Source organism: Felis catus, chromosome D3, assembly GCF_018350175.1.
Source record: "Felis catus isolate Fca126 chromosome D3, F.catus_Fca126_mat1.0, whole genome shotgun sequence".
In the NCBI taxonomy this organism is placed as follows: domain Eukaryota; kingdom Metazoa; phylum Chordata; class Mammalia; order Carnivora; family Felidae; genus Felis; species Felis catus.
In genome coordinates, this window is record NC_058379.1 from 41,135,277 (window position 1) to 41,158,064 (window position 22,788).

Genomic DNA, 22,788 nt, shown 5'->3' on the forward strand with positions numbered 1-22,788 from the left:
TAATTTTGCAACTTTTCAACAAAATATATTTTATACATCTTCCTTGTTAGGAGAAGGAAATTTATTATATTCTTTTTAACAGCAACATATACTCTACTGTATACATTACTATAATGGAATTGCCCAATTTTAAATGATGGACATTTAAGACTGTTTCCAAAGTTTCCCGTTTTAAATTCTTTTAATACCCTAATAGATATTCTTGTACACATCTTCATATACTTGTGGGAGTGTGTCTGTAAGATAAATTATTTTAACACTTTGTGATGGTATAAAGATGGCTGCAAATTCTTTGCCCCTTCTCCCATGGAGAAGGGAGAGTCTATTCCCACCTCCCCACCTACCCCCTTGGATCTGGGCTGGCCAGATTCTGAGCTATGAAATGTACTTTCTGAGGATGGGACTTAAGAGACCTACAGCTTCTGTCTTAACTGCTTGGAACACCCCTTCTTGGAACCCAGATGCCATTTGAAAAAACCCAAGCAGTCACAAGAAGAGACTCACATGAAAAGACCCACGTGTGTCAGCCTACAGCCCCAGCTGAGTGCCCAGCCAGCAGCCAGTATCAACTAGTCAGTATGAGTAGGAGATAAAGTAGGAACTAATTTCAAGGAAATTAATAATAATAAGGGAAATAAGAAAATAAAAATAATTTCAATGAAATATTTCTAACCCTGGACATGCTAGGTGATTTTTCATCTCCAGCCTGCTCAGTAACCAAAATGTTCTTCCAAAAGAAATGAAGAACCTCAGAACAAAGATCAAACCCAGTGCCTTGCCAGTAAAATGTATCCTAAGGGTCAAAATGAAATTAAAGATGTCCCTTTGTTAAGACCTCAGATATAAGGCCCTGCTTCCTAGATTCTTAGGTAGACAAAAGGGTTTCTTAAAAAAAAAAAAATTTTTTTTAAATAGGTCCACGTCCAGCATGGAGCCCAATGTGGGGCTTGAATTCACAACCCTGAGATCAAGACCTGAGCTGAGACTGACAGTTGGATGGCTAACTGACTGAGCCACCCAGACACCCCTAAAAATTCTTAATGGCATTATACCACAACACCCTGGGGTGGCAGTTTGAGAACAGTGACAACAGAATATAGTGCCAGCTGAGCCTCTGACCAGACTCGGCTGAATTCCCAGAAAGTAACCAGCACCAACTGCCAGCTGTGTGAGTGAGGCACTCTGGAGTTCCCACCATCCCAAGTGTAACTAGACAACACTCCAACTAGCTAACACTATTTGGAGACACCCACAGAGACCTGAAAACTAATATGTTGTTATTGTTTAAAGCTACTAACCTTTGCAGTGCTTGCTAGGTAGCAATAGATAACTGAAACATTTATATTGCCAAACTGCCCTTCAAACGTGTTATGGATTGAATTGTGTCCCTCAAAGTTCCTATGTTAATGTCTTAACCCCTCAGGTCCTCAAATGTGATCTTACTTGACGATAGCATCTTTATAGAAGTCATCAAATTAAAATGAGGTTATAAGGTTGGGCCCATAATCCAACAAGTGGTGTCTCTATAAGAAGGGGACATAGATACGCATGGATGTGAAGAGACACAGGGAGGACTATCCACAAACCAAGGAAGGAGGCCTGGAATAGATCCTTTCCTCACAGCCCTCACAAAGAATCGATACTGCCCACACTTTGAATTTGGATTTCAAGCCTCTGGAAGTGTAAGTCAATGAATTTCTATTGTTTAAGCTTCTTAGTCTGTGGTACTTTGTCAAAGCAGCCCTAACAATAAGAGCTCCATCAAATTACATTTCCACAAACATTACCTGAGAATACTCTTTTTCCAATACCATCATCAACAGCAGATACTAGTTTTGAGATAATTTCAAATCCCCCAAACATGTCTCATTTTAATTTGTATCCTGGTCCATTCATTCACATATTGTGCCCAGTTTTATGCTGCTTGTCAATTTGCAGGATTTAAATTGGTTTTGAAAAGGTTAGTCATATGAACATTATCACAAAATTATTCCTATATAGGGCCTTAAAATGTAAAACTTTAAAAACACACATTAAAAGTAGAGCTAGAAATTAAAAAAATTCAAATACATACCTCTTTTCTGTAATGATTGGCAGCATCCAAATTATCCAAAATAATGGTGTCTCCTAACAGCATACCAAATACTAAAAAAGTTCAATAAATTTTTTAAATTATGATATCTTTGGTCATATTAAAATGTTGGCATACAAAATTTTCTTAGAATGCTGACATCAAAATTTTACCCCTCTAACAAGAAAAAAAAAAAAGAGAATTAAATATTAATAAAACTAGAACTTATAAAAAAATAAATAACGTAAATTTCCATAACCAGTAATTTGTATATCTGGATCACAAGTCTTAACATCTGTATTATAAAGTCACTATAGGAGCACCTGGGTGGCTCAGTCAGTTGAGTGTCCAACCTCAGATCAGGTCATGATCTCACAGTTTGTGAGTTAGAGCCCCACGCTCGGCTCTTTGCTGATGGTGTGGAGCCTACTACCTTGGATTCTCTATCTTCCTCTCTGTGCCTACCACCCCCCTCGCCCCCCCACTCTCTCTCAAAAATAAATAAAGTTAAAAAAAAAAATTCACAATTTCCTTTACCTGTTTCACAATGTTCTACGTTGTCTGGAAATGTTAACAAATCTCGGGCAAAGACTGGATCTCCAATGGGTTTAAAATACAATTTTCCATTTCGGTAATGAGGTAGAGGTCTGAATGAAAAGAAATTAAATACTAAAGCAAATATACATTTTTAATTAAAAAACATAATATGAAAAGCATATGTATACGTTGCTTATCATTATTGTGGTCATTTAAATCAATTCCTTATCCTCAAGTGACACTCCTAAATGATTAACTATGAGAATAATATATACTATATAAGAATATCTGTTTAGTTTTATCGGTGCTATTAAAATCAATATAAAATGCTGTTGGGTTTAACAAGGAAAAAAGAAAAGCAGCCTCAAAAGTTGCCCCTAAATGAGATGACTATTTCATGTGGAGAGTGGCCCTAGCACGGATGGGGAAAGAGGCAAGGCCCAAGACAGAGACCCATGTGAGGGAGGGAGATCGAGTACTCTGGCTCCCTGTCCTTTCCATACAGGGTACAGAATGAGCAACGACAGCCCAGAGAGAACAATGAGATTCAAGAGATGGAGGCTAACTAGACTGTCATGACCTTTCCCTTACACATGGTGCTGGTTTTCTCAAATGTTGAAAGTAGGAGCACTGCAGGGTAGGGGTGGCTCTAGGAGCTAGTTATTAACTCAATCTGAGTAAGAGGCACAATACCAGGAATGGAGAGAATAACTAGCTTCTAATGCAAACATTAGCCGCAAATACCAAATTCATACTTTCCCCTAAGTCAAATATTAACTTGGTCTTCACAGATTCTGCAGACAAAAGAAGCCCTCCTAAAGGAAAAATTATTCATACAAAAAGTATTACCCTCAATGAACACAGGAATTACTGGATTTCCTGTGTTGTTTAAAATGAGTACTGACTAGTAGCGAAGTGGGAGATTTTAAAAGCAGACAGATTTGAGTTCAAATTCTGGTTGTTTCCTCAAACCATTTTTAGATTACAAAATGAAATTAATATGTTAGTTTAATAACATTCATATATAATATTAATAGAGGTCCCATTCTCCGTCAAGTCCCTATTCCTACCCAATTGTACAACTTTGTTTATAAGTCTGAGAAAATTATTCATTAATACTCCATTATACATTTTACTTTGTTTTGTTACCATTTCCTTCTAGTCTTTTAAGCTCAAAATCAGAGTACACATAAAGTATTTTTAAATTTAGATAAAAAATGCCTAATTGGTTTGCATAGTTATTCCTTAAAAACATACTTTGATAAGTAAATGAGGAAGTAATTAAAAAAACTAGATTTATATTAAAATAATAATACAACATTCTAACTAGTCTTTTACATTTCAACTTTGCTATTGGCAGTTCCAATGCAGACCTTCTCTACCTAAATGACGACTGCTTATCTTCACAGGACATCAACAGGACAAAAGACATGAATCGACACTCCGAATAAAAGAGTTTTGTATTTCATCAATGATATTGGCATCCTTCCTGTTACAAAAGCCAAAAACTTGCTTTGGATTTGTGTGTGCATGTGTGACTTATACACAAATAACATTTAATTGGCAAATTAAACATGCCTGGCATATTTGATTAAATTCACTGCAATACTCATCTTAATGAAGTATACTCATTTGTAAAGAAGATAAAAATAACCTAGTTAATGTGGGTCACTGCTCAGTTTGTTTTAGGCATCTTTTATAGAAACCATTTCAAAATTAAGCACTTGATAACAGAAAAGTGATTTCAGAAAAAAGTCATTACTCCCACTTTTTTCTAACCTTTTCCAATCTGGAAGAGTCTTCTTATAAATAGAATCAAGGGGCAACACCTGCTGACGACCTTGGGTTTCATCATAGATACGACGTGCAGCATCGGTGGTCAGGGTGACAACACAGTCCATGTCACTCGCCAGATGCCAAGAAATAACCATTGCGGCTCTGTCATCTTCAATTTGTGCCAGGTGTGCAATCTACAACCCATTTTTTAAAAATCAGGTAAAAAACTTTTAAATATATAAAAATTTGATATTAAGTATTTTAAAAACCCACATCTAAACAGCAAAAACTTTTCTGAAATACATGAAAATTCTCAAACTATAAAAGTTTACTGGCTTAAATAGTTAACGGTCTATTCTGCTATTAAATTTTGGAAAAACTGTTTCACAAACTCCTGTAAACTTTGCAAATGAGCGAAGAAAAAATACTTAGAATGTTATTAGCTAATTAATGATATATATGATACCTTCACTACTGGGATAGATCTTAATTGATAAAATAACCATAAAATAATATACACATATGAAGGATTAAGATTCAACTAAACATAAATATAGTTATACATCACATACCCTTCTAAGTAGACACCTCACTCCAATATATAGTATTTCTTTCAGAAAACAAATCTAAATGTCACAAATAAGAATCGTTTCTTCTGCTTTTAAGAACACACTGGAACTTAGAATAAACTTACTTTCCTATTTACAAATACTTCAGTATTTGTACATTCTTCTTTTTTAACTTTTTTAAAAATGTTTTTATTTATTTTTGAAGGAGAGAGACAGAGCATGAACGGGGAGGAGCAGAGAGAGAGAGGGAGACACAGAATTCGAAGCAGGCTCCAGGCTCTAAGCTGTCAGCACAAAGACCGGTGGGGCTCGAACCCATAAACTGTGAGATCATTACCTGAGCCAAGCCGGACGCTCAACTGACTGAGCCACCCAGGCGCCCCTAGTTACAAACACTCTTGCTCAAAGTCCAACAAGATTGAAATTTTGAGGCCAGTTTCAAAACCTCATTCACTGCATCGTTATGGTAGCACCTATCCTTTACTCTTACCTGACCAGGTTGCAAAAACATGCCCTAGCAATGAAAATGTCCTGTCATTGTTAGAAACATCACAATGTCTACTCTTGTATTCCAATCCTCTAAGTTAGTGGAATAAAGGTAAGAGAGATATGCAAAGAAACTAGTACATGTAAATGAAGATTTAAATAAATGTTCTAACAAACAAAGGAAGGATTAGAAGAGGCAAATCAAAGTAAGTGACCTCATTCTACTTGTGACCACATGAGTGAGGACAGGTGCCCATTGTGTGGTTGTTCTACAAGTACCCTGATCTTATAATTGGGTTATTTCTTAATAAAGATATAATTGGAAGTTCTCACTAGGCTCCTTAACAATACACTTTCTTCTTAAACTTTCAGGTGATGTGAAGTATATATAGGATTTTCTTTTCCAAAAACACAATCCTGTAGAAAACACGAACCATTTTTACTTGTGTACCATATACAGTGTTCTGTTCATTCAAGCTTTAACTATTTTTCAGCTCTTTTAAGCCCACCCTAGCCATTTTTCATGGATGTCATGACTTCTTTCTCAGGAATGGGAAATGAATGGCACTTAAAAGAAAGACAGACGGGATTTCAAGGTATTTGGAATTCAGGAGAGGAAGACTAAAACATCCAAGTTAACTAAGGTATTCACAATTACAAAAATAAACACATTATAAAGTCTAGGTGAAAAATCTCTTGTCCCATACTATATTCCATAATTATTAATTCTAGTTTAGAATTATACCAGAATAAATACAAGAATTTTTTTTTTTTCCTAGAGGAATCAAGGAAGATTAAGCATGATATGGAGGGAGTAGAAATTTTTCTCTTGATGGTTAGGAGAGGACTTGTATTCTGAGAAGCCAAAGGAGAAATTATGTAAAATGAGATTTCAAAGGTTCTCCCAGATTTTTAAGATCTGTGATTAGAAATATTTGAACGGAAGACTAAAATATATTTATTCTGTTGAAATTTATTTTATGCTTTGATAAAAATCTTACCTACTGAGCAAGAATTTTGTATCAAATAACCACTGAATGTGTGGGCTGTTAGCCTAACATTTAGACTAAGCTTAAACTGTAGGACTGCTTCTTCTACAAAGACAACCTCTTTCTATAAATTCTTTAAATGGGTTCTGAGGAATAACAACTTTAAAAAATATAAATCAGAATCCTGTTTTCTAATTTACGAATTTATAACTTAGTTTTTCAATTTTCATATTTTGGATTTAAGTAATAATGCAACACATTAATGGCAGTGCTACCATTACTGGTTTAGGTAGTACACACAGCTACACACTTTGAGAGTAACCATCACCCTTTCTTTTCACTGTGTAGTTGGCTTGTGGTGCTAGGAAACTGTTTATAAAGAAACTACAATGGGCTTTGGAGTCAGAAAAACCTTGGTTTACGTCTAAGTTCTGCCTCTTACTAACTATATATTGACAATTAAATTCCTGAACTTCAATATCCTCATGCAAAACCTAGAAATACTATAAAAAACTCATATAGTGGTTGTAAAAGTAGTATGATGCACATAGGCATAAAGAACACTGATTAACATCCAGACTTTGGAGACAGACTCTGCCTGGATTTGAGCCCATGCTCTGTCGCTTACCCACATGTAATGTAACCTTGAGCAAGTTTTTTTTTTACTCTCTCTACCTCAGTTTCAGTTTCCTCAATTTTATTTATTTATTTATTTTTTAACGTTTATTTATTTTTGAGAGACAGAAAAAGACAGAGCATGAATGGGGGAGGAGCAGAGAAGAGAGGGAGACACAGAATCTGAAGTAGGCTCCAGGCTCTGAGCTATTAGCACAGAGCCTGATGTGGAGCTCAAACCCACGAACTGCAAGGTCATGACCCAAGCCGAAGTAGGACGCCTAACCAACTGAGCCCATTCAGGTGCCCCTCAGTTTCCTCACTTTTAAAACAGAGGTAAAAGCAGAAAGGAGAGATGCATATGAAATGGAAAAGTTCAACAAGTAAAACACAAATACGTAATAACACCACAAACCTTAACATCATTAAAAACTAAAGGTGTTGGGGACATCTACAAGAAAAACTTTCTATAAAACAGAATGTTCAGGGGGCCGCCTGGGTGGCTCAGTCGGTTGAGCGTCCAACTTCAGCTCAGGTCACGATCTCACGGTTTGTGAGTTCGAGCCCCGCGTCGGGCTCTGGGCTGACGGCTCAGAGCCTGGAGCCTGTTTCCGATTCTGTGTCTCCCTCTCTCTCTGCCCCTCCCCCATTCATGCTCTATCTCTCTCTGTCTCAAAAATAAATAAACATTAAAAAAAAAACAAAAAAAAAAACCAGAATGTTCAGGATTGAATAATCAAAAGATAAAAATGAAAATACAATTCATTTGACAAAAGGAAAAACCAAAGAGGCAAAGAATTAAAAAAGGATGGAACTCTTTTGGCAACAATTATGTATGAAGTTTTCTGCTATTGTTTTTTAAATTCTAGGAGCGCCCCAGAATTCGCTAACATTATTAGACTGAGAGAAATTCTTAACTTTTTCTTTTGTTGTCTCACTGAGGTTTGAGTCACATGAAAAGGTCTTGGCTACCTATAAAGTCATCTGACATGAAAGCGTCTCTAAGCAGGTAACAAGCCTCGGACTGAGACATACTAATTTCTGCCACAGCCCTCAAAAGTAAGAATTATGGAATTCCACAATTAGGAATTATGCCAGTTTTGAATTCCGCCAAATCACTATTATGGTAATGAGAACAAGTAATTTATGGGAACACATTAAAAAGTACAAAAAAACCTGACACTTTTTATTATGATGTTACTTTAAAACACATTTTAAACATAACATAATAAAATGTACTGCCTCTTAAAAGGCTTAAACACAAACCTTTCCCAAAACATCTCCAGTGGCTTTAGTATAGTTTGGAAGAGTACATGATCTTCTAGGTTTTTTCCTCAGTTCTTCCTGTTCTGATAGTTTTCTTTTCAAAAGTGCTTCAATGTGCGGCATCTGTAATTTGTAAAGAAAAATTAACTATAAGACCAATTACTCCCGTACCAGACATCCCAGAATGACAGCAGAGAAAAATCAACAATCTGGACAACTCAAGAACATAAAGTCATTAAACAGGCATTACTTTAAAAGAATGTGGCTCAATCCCAGACTTTAGCCTCTACGACAAAGCTGTCATCATCAAGACAGCATGGTATTGGCACAAAAACAGACACATAGACCAATGGAATAGAATAGAAACCCCAGAACTAGACCCACAAACGTATGGCCAACTCATCTTTGACAAAGCAGGAAAGAACATCCAATGGAAAAAAGACAATCTCTTTAACAAATGGTGCTGGGAGAACTGGACAGCAACATGCAGAAGGTTGAAACTAGACCACTTTCTCACACCATTCACAAAAGTAAACTCAAAATGGATAAAGGACCTGAATGTGAGACAGGAAACCATCAAAACCTTAGAGGAGAAAGCAGGAAAAGACCTCTCTGACCTCAGCCGTAGCAATCTCTTACTCGACACATCCCCAAAGGCAAGGGAATTAAAAGCAAAAGTGAATTACTGGGACCTTATGAAGATAAAAAGCTTCTGCACAGCAAAGGAAACAACCAACAAAACTAAAAGGCAACCAACAGAATGGGAAAAGATATTTGCAAATGACATATCAGACAAGGGGCTAGTATCAAAAATCTATAAAGAGCTCACCAAACTCCACACCCGAAAAACAAATAACCCAGTGAAGAAATGGGCAGAAAACATGAATAGACACTTCTCGAAAGAAGACATCTGGATGGCCAACAGGCATATGAACAGATGCTCAACGTCGCTCCTCATCAGGGAAATACAAATCAAAACCACACTCAGATATCACCTCATGCCAGTCAGAGTGGCCAAAATGAACAAATCAGGAGACTATAGATGCTGGCGAGGATGTGGAGAAACGGGAACCCTCTGGCACTGTTGGTGGGAATGCAAATTGGTGCAGCCGCTCTGGAAAGCAGTGTGGAGGTTCCTCAAAAAATTAAAAATAGACCTACCCTATGACCCAGCAATAGCACTGCTAGGAATTTACCCAAGGGATACAGGAGTACTGATGCATAGGGGCACTTGTACCCCAATGTTTATAGCAGCACTCTCAACAATAGCCAAATTATGGAAAGGGCCTAAATGTCCATCAACTGATGAATGGATAAAGAAATTGTGGTTTATATACACAATGGAGTACTATGTGGCAATGAGAAAGAATGAAATACGGCCCTTTGTGGCAACGTGGATGGAACTGGACAGTGTGATGCTAAGTGAGATAAGCCATACAGAGAAAGACAGATACCATATGTTTTCACTCTTATGTGGATCCTGAGAAACTTAACAGAAACCCATGGGGGAGAGGAAGGAAAAAAAAAAAAGAGGTTAGAGTGGGAGAGAGCCAAAGCATAAGAGACTCTTAAAAACTGAGAACAAACTGAGGGTTGATGGGGGGTGGGAGGGAGGGGAGGGTGGGTGATGGGTATTGAGGAAAACATCTTTTGGGATGAGCACTGGGTGTTGTATGGAAACCAATATGAAATAAACGTCATATATTGAAAAAAAAGAAAAGAATGTGGCTACAGAAATGTAAAGCTTCCACTTCACTGACTTTTTTATCTTAGTTAAGAAATATATAACCTACAATAGGATTTCTCTTTTGTTACACACAAAGAAACAGAAGTTTAAAAAAAAACCCTATTGTCATGTTCTCTCATTTTCTTTGCCACCACATATACTGGTTATAACTTAGGCAGCCCCTTCAATGCAGTTCTCAAATTGGTGGATTATTAATTTCACTTACTGGGGTCATTACATTAGAAATACAAGTTGCAATTTCTTTGAAAAAAGCACTCTACCATTTTGTTAGTCCTTTTAATGGTTAGTAAGTGATTAGGCTGCAATCCACATGTCTTGGTACCCCTGCAACAAGAGTGCCTACAACATTCTAAATAAAAATGGATGGCAAAAAAAAAAAAAAATTATAGACTAGAATTTAATTAAAAAATTTTTTTTTACATATACTTGGAAACTGTACCTGCTGTGTTGTAGGAATGTCAATATTATGTGTTTTTAGTTCAGTTTGCAACTGAGCCTCTTTTAATTTTGCTTCTTCAACTCGGCCTAAAATTAAAAACAAACAAACCTGTATCAATTTGTAATAACCCCCAAAAGACAGTTTTTGAAAAATATTTTCAATCTCTTGTTTTTTTTTCCTTTTTGATTGATGCTAAAGTAAAATATATAGTAACTATTTTAGAAATTCAAAATGAAACCAAGTCTAAAATTAAGATTTGGATCTAATACACAAAAATAAAAAACAAATTCAATAGGGTTATGGAAGATATTATATACTACACAAAAATAAAAAATACACAAAATAAAAAACAAATTCAATACGGTTAAGGAAGATATTATATACTAATACTGCAAACTCCAAGTAATCTTAGATAAATCATTTAATTCTAATCCACATGACTATACATAACTTATACATAATTGCCTAAAGGTTGTGACAAGAACCAAATAAGACTTTATAAAAAGAATTTTTACTGCTACTACTGACGTATTACCATCATCCTATTTAGCTCTAAATATCATTCATCTTAGATATACAAAAGTGTGTACTCTGAGGCAGGCAGAACAAATTTGTTGGTTAATGGTTCAACATTTTAATTATGTAATTAACACAAAGCCAAAAGCCATAGTGAAAAAATAAGACAAACGGAAAAACATAAATGATTCAGCAAATGCCTTATCTTAACAATACTCAAAATTTATTAAAAATTGCAGCAAACGTGTGCACTGACTTATATGTAACTTATCTATTTCTGTACAAGTGTGTGCTGCCCTGTACACCTCCATGGTGTGACATACTTCAGATATTTTAAGTAAAATACAAGACTCAATACATGACTCAAACTAAAAATTAAAATACCTATCGCTTCTGCAGTAATAATGTCTTTCAATACCTTTTGCCAGAACCTGAAGCTGGATATAAACATCATTATCACGTCAAAAGCCTTAAACTTATACAGATTTCTAATAAAAAAAAAAATTTCAAATTTTTATAGGTAAGCAGAATATAAATTTATTTAAAATGATGGAATACATCATCCTAAGACCAAATAACTAATAAGGTATTATTGCCTTACTTACACCATTGTTGCAGTGTTCTGCAGTTTACTTGTAGTTCAGGAAAGCAAACAATTTTTGTTTCTCATGGTCTCAACTTTCTGCCTTACATTCCCCCAAACCAATTTTTTTTTTTATTACCTTTGAATACAAAATGACTTACACTTCATTTCATCAAGAAGCTGTTTGCTGGCTTCAAATAAACTTCTGTACATTATAATATTCTTAGATACCTGGTCCTTTTCTTTTGTAAGTGCTGCCATTTGTTGCTGCTTCTTAACATCTAAGAAAAACATTCAGATGATTTACTTCAAACAATCCTAAAATTGTGACTTTTCCAAAATATGTCATAATTAGAGAACTAAAAAGCACCAGGTTAATGGAAAGCAAAACAAGGTTATCTGAAGAACCACAAGAATAAGAAAAATCCTCTATTTTTCTAAAATCTTACCATTGTAAAACATAAAGGGTAGGATATATGGTTCTAATGTTCTTGATAGAGCAGGTAGCTGAGGCTCAAATATAATAAAATATTCAGTACTATCCCTTCCAGGACTACTTTCTGCCAGCACTAGATTCTGTAAAAAGGGGGGAAAAAAAAAAACAGTAAGGAAAAACAAGATTTAAGAATCTATAACGTATAAATGTTATGTATCTCACTGTCTTCTATTTCCAAGTGGTAAACGTTCAAGGCAAAAGGCATTGACTGATCCTTAAGATCCATTAAACATTCACTAAAACATCAGCACCACCCAAGACATAAAACTTTTTACCTTTTGGTACTGGTTTGAAAGTCAAATGATCTTATCAATAAATACATTATACAAAAATTATATATAATAGATAATTATAAGAAAAAGTATCTTTTCTTTCAGAACGCAAGTATCAACGGCCACTTACTGTCTTGACCTGCAAAGTCTTCTTGATGCCAACCTTTAAGAAGTTAAAGCAGTGTGAAACAGTTGATGGCATGAAAGTTATAAAAACAATCACAAAGACATGCCCAAAGCCCAATGCTGAGTTTAAGTTACAGCTGTTACCATGGAAGTAGACCCACTAGTCCCAGGTGACCAAACAAAAGATCCTAAAAAGCTTGAAAGATTTGTTTTCTTTTTAATTATATTTTCATTAATGCACACACAAAAACACTTCTGATATATTTTAGCTTAAGACCATAGCACATAACAATACTGCAAATTATAGTTACCTCCTAAATTATTTATTACATTCTTATAGGAAACAAGGATACTAGCTGTTTCACTAGTAGTTTTACACTACTAGTACAATTCACTGATAGAGAAGTAGAATTTTTAAAAGTTTACATTGGTAAAAATAGTGTAGAAAAATCCATGAAATAAAATTACAAATAAACTACAGATAACAATTTTCTTTCCAAGGAATACAGAATACAAGCCCACCTTTAAACCAAGGCACAATCACACATAATTTCTGAAAATTGTTTTCAATGTATTTACATGAATAGTCGCACAAAAATAAAATACAAGTCACATTTTAAAAGTATATAAACTGAACTTCATAGTTCAGCAGTTGGCTTTTAGCAAGGAGTCTGACTTGTTGATCAATGCAAGTGAATGTCTAGATAGCACTTCGTAAAATTTATGGAATAGTATAGGTATACTACACTATATCCTCTCATCAGGTGAACAATTAATTTGCTTACAAATTTTAAACTAGTATTTATAAATACAGCAAAGAAAATATCTTTCAGTATTTCTATGTATGTTCTCTAGAATAATGAGAAACAGAACTCATTAAAAACACTATTTTAATAGGTACTATCAAATTTCCCTTCAAAAAGCCCATCAATTTATCCTCTCATCATTAGAGTGTAAAAATACCTAGTTTCCCTGAGGCTGGCCAACACATAATTATCAAGTTTCCCCCTCCACCCAATGAAATGGATTAAAAAGAACCAGTCATTATTGGTTAGCATGTCTCTGACTGGTGTTAAGGTTATGCTTCTTGTTTATTGGCCCTTTATATTTTCTCTTCCATTAACTGCCTGCTCATATTCTTCAGTGATTTATTTTTCTACTAGATTGTCTTTTTTCTTATTGATTTGCAGGAAGTTCTTAAGGAGATTTAGAAATATGTTTAATATACCTAACCCAATACTGGTGTGAGTGCACTGCAGTATTTCTACACAATTTAATTAAAAACATTTTTATTGTACAGTCATATAATGAATCTCTACATGCCCACCCTTCAGGGTCAATAATTATCAATATGTTGCCACTATTCTTTTAATTCTGTTCAAGATAAGATTGTGGTACATAAAGTTTTAACTTTTTATGTAGTTAAATATAAAATCTTTTCTTTTATGTATTACTATGGAGGCCCTTCCTGGAGCACCTGGGTGGTCAGTCAATTATGCATTCAACTTCAGCTCAGGTTGTGACCTCACAATTTGTGAGTTTGAGCACCGCATCGGGTTCTCTACTGTCAGCTTGGAGCCTGGAGCTGTGTCTCCTGCTCTCAAAAATAAATAAACATAAAAAAAAAAAAAAAAAGAGAGAGAGAGAAGGCCCTTCCTATTTCAAAGTTTTATGGTTTGTAACCTCTGATGTACAGCTTAGCAAGAGAAAAGGATACAAAGAATAATGGAAATGAAGAGAACTGAAGAGTCCATTAGTGGATCCAAGCATAAATGGGAATTTGGAATATGGGGAACGAACAAATCCATAGCGGAATAAAAGTTAGAAATCTTTTTCAGCAATTTCTAGGGGCACCTAGGTGGCTCAGTCAGTTAAGCGTCCAACTCTTGATTTTGGCTCAGGTCATGATCTTATAGTTTGTGTGTTTGAGCCCTGCGTTAGGCTCTGCACTGATAGTGTGGAGCCTACTTGGGATTCTCTCTCCCTGCCCCTCCCCCTGCTGTGCTCTGTCTCTCTCTCTCTAAATAAATAAACTTAAAAAATTTTCTTAATGTTTACTTTTAGGAGAGAGGGAGAGGGAGAGGGAGAGGGAGAGGGAGAGGGAGAGGGAGAGGGAGAGGGAGAGGGAGAGGGAGAGGGAGAGAGAGAGAGAGAGAGAGAGAGAGAGAGAGAAACAGAGACAGAGTGTGAGTGGGGGAGGGACAAAGAGAGAGGGAGACACAGAATCTGAAGCAGGCTCCAGGCTCCGAGCTGTCAGTACAGAGCCCGATGCAGGGCTTGAAACCATGAACTGTGGAATCATGACCTGAGCCTAAGTCAGACACTTAACCCAGGCGCCCAAAAATAAGCTTAAAAAAAAGAAAGTCTTAAAAAAAAAAAGAAACTTCTAGATCATACCTCAAGATCATAAAAGCCATATATGAATGACCCAATGCAAATATCATCCTCAATGGGCAAAAACTGAGAGCTTTATCCCTAAGGTCAGCAACAAGACAGGGATGTCCACTCTCACCACTGTTATTCAACATAGTATTGGAAGTCTTAGCCTCTGCAATCAGACAACACAAAGAAATAAAAGGCATCCAAATCAGCCAGTGGGAGGTCAAACTTTTGCTCTTCACAGATGACATGATCTATATGGAAAACTCAAACATTCCACCAAAAAACTGCTAGAACTGATTTATGAATTCAGCAAAGTTTTAGGATAGAAAATCAATGCACAGAAATCGGCTGCATTCCTATACACAATAGTGAAGCAACAGAAAGAGAAATCAAGAAATAGATCCCATTTACAATCGCCAAAAACCATAAAATACCCAGGAATAAATCTAACTTGAAGAGGTGAAAAATCTATATGCTGAAAACTATACAAAGCTTATGAAAGAAATTGAAGAAGACACAAAAAAATGGAAAAAGATTCCATGCTCCTGGATAGGAACAACAAATATTGTTAAAAATGTCGATACTACCCAAAGCAATCTACATATTCAATGCAATCCCTATTAAATAACACCAGCATTCTTCACAGAGCTAGAACAAATAATCCTAAAATCTGTATGGAACCAGAAAAGACCCCAAATAGCCAAAGCAATCTTGAAAAAGAAAACCAAAGCAGGAGGCTTCACAATCCCAGACTTTATTCAAGTTATACTGCAAAGTTGTAATCATCAAGACAGTATGGTACTGGCATAAGAACACACACTCAGATCAGTGCAACAGAATAGAGAACTCAGAAATGGACCCATAAATGTATGGCCAACTAATCTTTGACAAAGCACGAAAGAATGTCCAATGGAATAAAGACAGTCTCTTCAACAAGTAGTGCTGGGAAAACTGGACAGCGACATGCAAAAGAATGAACCTAGACTACTTTCTTACACCGTACACAAAAATAAACTCAAAATGGATGAAAGACCTAAATGTAAGACAAAGAGCCATCAAAATCCTCGAGGAGAAAGCAGGCAAAAACCTCTTTGATCTTGGCCGCAGCAACTTCTTACTCAACACGTCTCTGGAGGCAAGAGAAACAAAAGCAAAAATGAACTACTGGGACCTCATCAAAATAAAAAGCTTCTGCACAGCAAAGCAAACAATCAGCAAAACTAAAAGGCAACCGACAGAAAGGGAGAAGATATTTGCAAACAACATATCAGACAAAGGGTTAGTATCCAAAATCTATAAAGAACTTATCGAACTCAACACCAAGAAAATAATCCAGTGAAGAAATGGGCAAAAGACATAAATAGACACTTCTCCAAACAAGTCATCCACATGGCCAACTGACACACGAAAAAATGCTCAACATCATTCATCATCAGGGAAATACAAATCAAAACCACAATGAGATACCACCCTACACCTGTCAGAATGGCTAACATTAACAACTCAGGCAACAACAGATGTTGGTGAGGGTGCAAAAAAAAGAGAATCTCTTTTGCATTGCTGGTGGGAATGCAAGCTGGTGCAGCCACTCTGGAAAACAGTATGGGGGTTCCTCAAAAAATTTAAAATAGAACTACCCTATGATCCAGCAATTGCACTACTAGGTATTTATCCAAGGGATACAGGTGTGCTGTTTCAAAGGGACACACGCACCCCCATGTTTATAGCAGCACTATCAACAATAGCCAAAGTATGGAAAGAGCCCAAATGTCCATCGATGGATGAGTGGATAAAAAAGATGTGGTGTGTGTGTGTGTGTGTGTGTGTGTGTGTGTGTATACTACACACACACACACACACACACACACACACACACACACAATGGAGTATTACTCGGCAATCCAAAAGAATGAAATCTTGCCATTTGCAACTACGTGGATGGAACTGGAGGGTAATATGCTAAGTGAAACTAGTCAGCCAGAGAAAGACAAATATCATATGACTTCACTCATATGAAGACTTTAAGAGATGAGACAGACGAACATAGGGAAGGGAAACAAAAATAATATAAAAACAGGGAGGGGGACAAAACATAAGAGACTCTTAAATATGGAGAACAGAGGGTTACTGGAGAGGGTGTGGAAGGGTGGATGGGCTAAATGGGTAAGGGGCACTAAGGAATCTACTCCTGAAATCATTGTTGCACTATGTGCTAACTCATTTGGATGTAAATTAAATTAAAATAAATAAATAAATAAATAAGAAATTTCTAGATGACATAAGCAATAAAGAGAATTAGAAAACAACTTGAACAATAGGCTTAGATTATAACCTGAATTAAACAATACACATTCTTTTCAATCAAATGTGGAACATTTAATTATCATTAACCATTATATTATTGTTATATTAACAAATAACTAGTCTTGTTCTGAGCCAGTATTTCCTAAATGTCCATATTGATGAGAACTACCTGCTTGTTACATCAGATTCCGGAGCCCCTATCTTAGACCTAATAAATCAACAGCTGGGCCAGAAGCCAAGAAGGACTTGAGAGTTTTCTGCTTATTCAGTGGGATATTAGGAACCTCTAGTGGAAAGTCATATGAATGACATGAAGCTTAGATTCTATATATGCAGCTGCAAGGGAATAGCTTAAGTCACCATCTTAACCTCATAAATGTGTACAGCCAGAGTAGCAACTTCAAATGTCTACAAGGGGAGGGGAGGTCAAGGAAACAAGACAAAGGTAAGTGGGCTAGGTGTATTCTTCCAACACAAACCTACTTTGCACATTCAAAATGTTTTCTTTGTCTTTCAACATGTGGCTTTCATTACCTAATTTTTGTTAGGGTACAAGAAAATTTCACTTTTACTCTCTACTATAACAAAAATAAAAGAACAAGTGTGAATATAAGTAACAAATGACAACTGCCCTCAATGTCAAGAGATAAAAACAAGTGGCATGAATACAAGGGACTGGAAAATCCTTCTGCCCTAAGAGAATCATAGTCCAGTACTGCCAGATCTTTAGAATTCTCCAAGTAAATCAGAGATGCAGATCATTATGTAAAACCTCCAGAACTTCAAATACTGGAAACTAATTAAGATGGAAATGCTGTAATGGTCTGTCACTGACAGACTAACCAATACATTTACTGCAGGCCAGGTGCAAGCAGGCAGGCTCTCCAATTTTAAGCCTAATGTTATTAAAACAATGTAGTATTGGCACTGGATTAGATAAAAAGATGAACACTGGCAACAATAAAAAAAATACCAGAAAGATGGGGTGCCTGGGTGGGTCAGTCGACTGAGCATCCAACTCTTGATGTCAGCTCAGGTCATAATCCCAGGGATGTGGAATCAAGCCCTGCATATTGGGCTCCACACTGAGCATGGAGCCTACTTAAGATTCTCTCTACCTCTGCCCCTCCATGCTGTGTGCATGCGCATCCTCTCTCTCTCTCTCTCTCTCTCTCTCTCTCTCAAAAACAGATATAGGGGCACCTGGGTGGCTCAGTCAGTTAGCGTCTAAATCTTGATTTAGGCTCAGGTCATGATCTCATGTGGGATCCGGCCCTCCTGCATCAGGCTCTGCACTGACACTGCAGAGGCTGCTTGAGATTCTTTCTCCCTCTCTTTCTGCCCCACCCTGCTGCTTGCTCTTTCTCTCTCAAAATAAACAAACATTAAAAAATAAATAAATATAAGAAAGGTGACATTTCAGATTTACAGGTACAGGAAGAATTATTCAATAAATGATACCAAGAAATTTAATGAATTTGAAAAATGTTAAAAATAATCAAAAGATTAATGGCATAAGAGTACTAGGGCAGGAATTGTGGACATAATCCTTTCTGCACTCCAGTATAAACAAAGCTAAAATCTAAAAAACAAAATCAGGAAACAATCCTTATATACAAAAAAACATGATTATCTGTAATATAAAATTATGAAAATGATGAATATTCCACACGACAAAGCATCAAGGGACAATCCTAAAAAGATCAAGAACAAGAAAAATATTCAACCTCACTAATAACAAAATATTTTTTTAAATATAGGAAACTTGGATTAGCGTTCCAAAAATCATTCATATTTAGGGCTGGTAATATTATGAAGGTAAATACACATTATTTCTGGTGGGAATGTAAACTAAACAGCAACTGGCAATATCTACCTACCAAAAGGCTTAAAATTCTGCCTCCAATTCTACTTCTAGCAATTTCTAAAACAAATAATCAGACATGCAAAACGATGTACACAGAAGAAACCTGATGAAAGCATTGTTGATAACAAGCTTTGGAAAGCAACTAAATTTCCACTTAGGACTGATTAAATTATGATCATAATACAATGACGTAAGTTTACACGTACTGATAAAATATGCCATGGATGTGTTAAATAAAATTTTTATAAAAGCACAGTTTTATATTAATGAAATTTTATACCCTACTCACGTATATAAATAATATACACATGGGGTATCTGTGCAGTGTTTGTGTATATACAGAAAGTCTGTAAGGTAAGTCTCACTAAATTGCTAATCAACATTATCTCTGAAGGGTGATTAAATAGTGATTGTTTTTGAAGTTTCTGCACTGTGTATTTTTTATACAAGTAAAAGTATTTCCATTTTGAAAAATAAAAGTAACAAAGATAAACTTTTTATAAAATTTTTTCTAGATATGTATACATTTTTTAAATATTTATTTTGAGAGAAAGAGAGAGAGCACAAGCAGGGGAGGGACAGAGATAGAGAATCCCAAGCAGACTCCATGCTGTCAGCCCAGAGTCCAACTTGGGTTCCATCTCAGCAACCGTGAGATCATGACCTGAGCCAAAATCAAGATTCAGATGCTTAACTGACTGAGCCCCTCAGGTGCCTTGATATATGTATATATTTTACCTGGGATATATTATATTCTATTTCTATCCACAGAATGGTAACTTTTCAGTGAAACACGAATATATTATCACCAAAGCTAAAAATCACTACAATCAGAGAAAAGAGTCATCCATAGGGAAAAAGAGGTTCTTGCTTATAGTAAGAATGATCCTGGGTCCAATGTGTAATAGCTTACAGCAAAATCACAAAGTATTTCCACTGACTTTTCTTTTTTTTTTTTATATATATATGAAATTTATTGACAAATTGGTTTCCATACAACACCCAGTGCTCATCCCAAAAGGTGCCCTCCTCAATACCCATCACCCACCCTCCCCTTCCACTGACTTTTCAATTTAATGTTATACTTAGAACATCTTCATAGTTATATACACAAAAGAACGGGTATTTAACTCTGTGGTTTATAAGATTAAATACAGAAATATTATCTACCAGAAGACATAAAAATTACCGTGATTTCAGCTGAGCCTTTCACAAAGGGAAATTCCAGCGTTCTAACTTTCCCAATAAAGAGTGGTGTATCTGTATCTTCCTCATTAGAACCTTTAATTGTAGCTACTACAGTGCCAACCAAATCAATTCCAGTTTGATTATTGTAGTCATCCTTCAAGTAAACAAAAGATAAATTAGAAGAACTGGTAAGGAGATTAAATCCAGAAAAGGAAATGAATGTATCAGAAATACAATATAAACTCTAAATATCTAATTATCATCATCCTTCTTACTCCAAACACAGAATTCAGTTCTCGGATTAAGAGCTCCACAGGCAGAAAATAATCTGAGAAACTGTAAAAGAACCAGAGGCTTCCATCTAATATAATGATTTATAACTTTCTATATTAAAAGGACTCCTATTTTAAAATTTCACCTTGTCTTTTACTTTTATTCATCTATTGATCTAGGAAGAGAAGAATGATTCACCCGTCTAAAACAGCAAAAAACTTTCTGAAAGGAGTTAAGTATCCCACCAGCAAAATTTTCCATAAAGGTGAAGTCGGCTACTTTGTTTTACATATTTTTGTTAATATTCTCAGCAGCTCTACTGCTGCTTACTCTCTCGGTAATAAGAAGCTTTAAAGAGCTCATTGTGATCAATCATCAGAGCAGATCTCTCAAAAATAATTATTTCCTTCTGTCCCAATAGTGAAATGGACACTGAGGAATCAATTTACTTCACACATATTCATAATACATACATGAAAGAAAGGTATGTATTAGGAAAGGTAGGCAAATTCCTGCATTTTTGAGTCAGTCCTACTTAGTATATCTGGATATATTTTATGTATAATGTTACACATTCTCTGTATTCAAATACAAAGGTGTTTATAAACATTTCATTCACCCACACAAATTTTCCATATTATCTTAAACTGAATAATTAAGGTCTAACTCTATAACTATTCTGTACACTAAAACTAGAAATAATTTTTCTTATTCTTTGCAATTTGGAAGTAAATAAACATTACCGTAATAATAAGATGTAAATCTTTGGCCAAGGTCCTACTGGCAACTGAACGAACATTTGAAACAGCTGGTGTAGCTGGCTGGATTTTAGGAACTAACTTCACAGGTTCATTAGGTAGAACATCAACTATAATCTTACAAAACAAAAGCAGCATTGTGATGAATAATATATTGATGGTTTAGTATTTAAGAGTAAGACAAGAAATAATGCTAGCATATACTAAATAAAATGAAATGTTACCTTCTAAAATAGATTTTCTTAATCTCCTAAACTTGGAATCAACTTACTTTTTAAATTCAGAAAAGATAAATTCAGAGATAAATTTTTGCATGTTAACAGTCATCTAAGAACAAATTTAGAGGGATTTAAAAATACAGACAATTTTGGGGGCACCTGGGTGGCTCAGTCAGTTAAGCAAGCATCTGATTCTAGATTTCGGTTCAGGTCATGATCTCAGGGTTTCATGAATTTAAACCCTGCATGGGGTCTGTGCTGACAGCGTGGAGCCTGCTTGCAAGTCTCCCTCTTTCTCTGCTCCTCCCTCACTCAACTCTCTCACAATAAATAAATAAACTTTAAAAAAAAACCAGATTTTTAAAAGTTTAGTACACTAAGATATTGAATGGAGATGATGTATATCAAAATTACTTTAAATTTCATTATTCAGAATTACTAGTATCTAAAATGTTATTAACTGAAAAATTTTCATGTATGGTTGATAGAAGTAACCTTATCATGATATACACTAAAATGCCTACTGGAGTCTTTGAAATAAAGAGAAATGGAAAAAGTAATTTCTACATCAGGTCATATTATTGAACATAATTTAAATATATTCTTTTCTAATAGTCCTGAAAATTGCACTATTTATACTTTGCACCCAATAATTAATTCACTTTTAAAACAAAACCTTTTCATTCCTACACTAGGCAAGAAAATGTAAAGCTAACTATAGTATATAAAAAGAGTAAGCAAACCTGTTCACTGTTAAGAATATTTGCTTTATCCATCATAAAACCAAACTGGATACAATAGGTCCCCACTTTGTTAGGAATTGCTTTATCCCTAAGTTAGAAAGAAAGAGAAGATCACTGACAACTTTTAATTAAAAAGAGAAGGAATTCAAAGCATCAACATATTCCGTTCCTTCCACAAAATGCATACAAAAACAATTACTATTACTAAATTTGCCTTCATTCAACAAATATTTCCCATAATATCAAGCTTTACTCCAGGTCTGTCTTACCTGGATATTCTGTCTCAAAATACCCAGAAACGAAGCTCTGGATATGGCAAAAGTTCACAAGAACAGGAATATAAAAGCTGACAAACTAGTAAACACAAAACTGCTGAGTTATGTGTCAAGTGAATTTTGCCTTGTTTCTACAAAATAAATATCCAACTCACAGTTTTATATTTCAAAATTATAGGATATCCTGATCTTTTTATATTACTGTTTTCCTTTCAAGCACCATTCTAAATATTTAAGTTTACATATAACACAAGGCATTCACTATGACTTACTTATCAATAAAGAGCTCAGT

At 35.4% G+C, this 22,788-nt stretch overlaps 1 protein-coding gene and 1 long non-coding RNA gene across 4 annotated transcripts in view; one reads left to right on the plus strand and one right to left on the minus strand.

Moving 5' to 3' along the window:
- Positions 1–22,788, minus strand: part of SMCHD1 (structural maintenance of chromosomes flexible hinge domain containing 1) — a 154,634-nt gene that overhangs the window by 24,407 nt on the left and 107,439 nt on the right. For both annotated transcript variants that reach the window (XM_003995046.6, XM_045041660.1), the window contains 10 exons: positions 22,222–22,309; positions 21,246–21,377; positions 20,231–20,383; positions 12,044–12,170; positions 11,756–11,875; positions 10,496–10,581; positions 8,310–8,432; positions 4,388–4,578; positions 2,609–2,718; positions 2,075–2,145 (listed from right to left, as the gene is read on the minus strand). In XM_003995046.6, coding sequence (XP_003995095.3) covers positions 2,075–2,145; positions 2,609–2,718; positions 4,388–4,578; positions 8,310–8,432; positions 10,496–10,581; positions 11,756–11,875; positions 12,044–12,170; positions 20,231–20,383; positions 21,246–21,377; positions 22,222–22,309 — 1,201 coding nt within the window. The remainder of the gene's footprint in view (positions 1–2,074; positions 2,146–2,608; positions 2,719–4,387; positions 4,579–8,309; positions 8,433–10,495; positions 10,582–11,755; positions 11,876–12,043; positions 12,171–20,230; positions 20,384–21,245; positions 21,378–22,221; positions 22,310–22,788) is intronic.
- LOC109493343 lies at positions 962–4,220 on the plus strand. 2 transcript variants are annotated; one of them, XR_006587914.1, is made up of 3 exons: positions 962–1,168; positions 1,424–1,682; positions 3,969–4,220. It is a non-coding gene; the product is annotated as an uncharacterized LOC109493343 (long non-coding RNA). The 2 variants fall into 2 exon arrangements; XR_002147552.3 differs by having other exon boundaries at positions 962–1,682.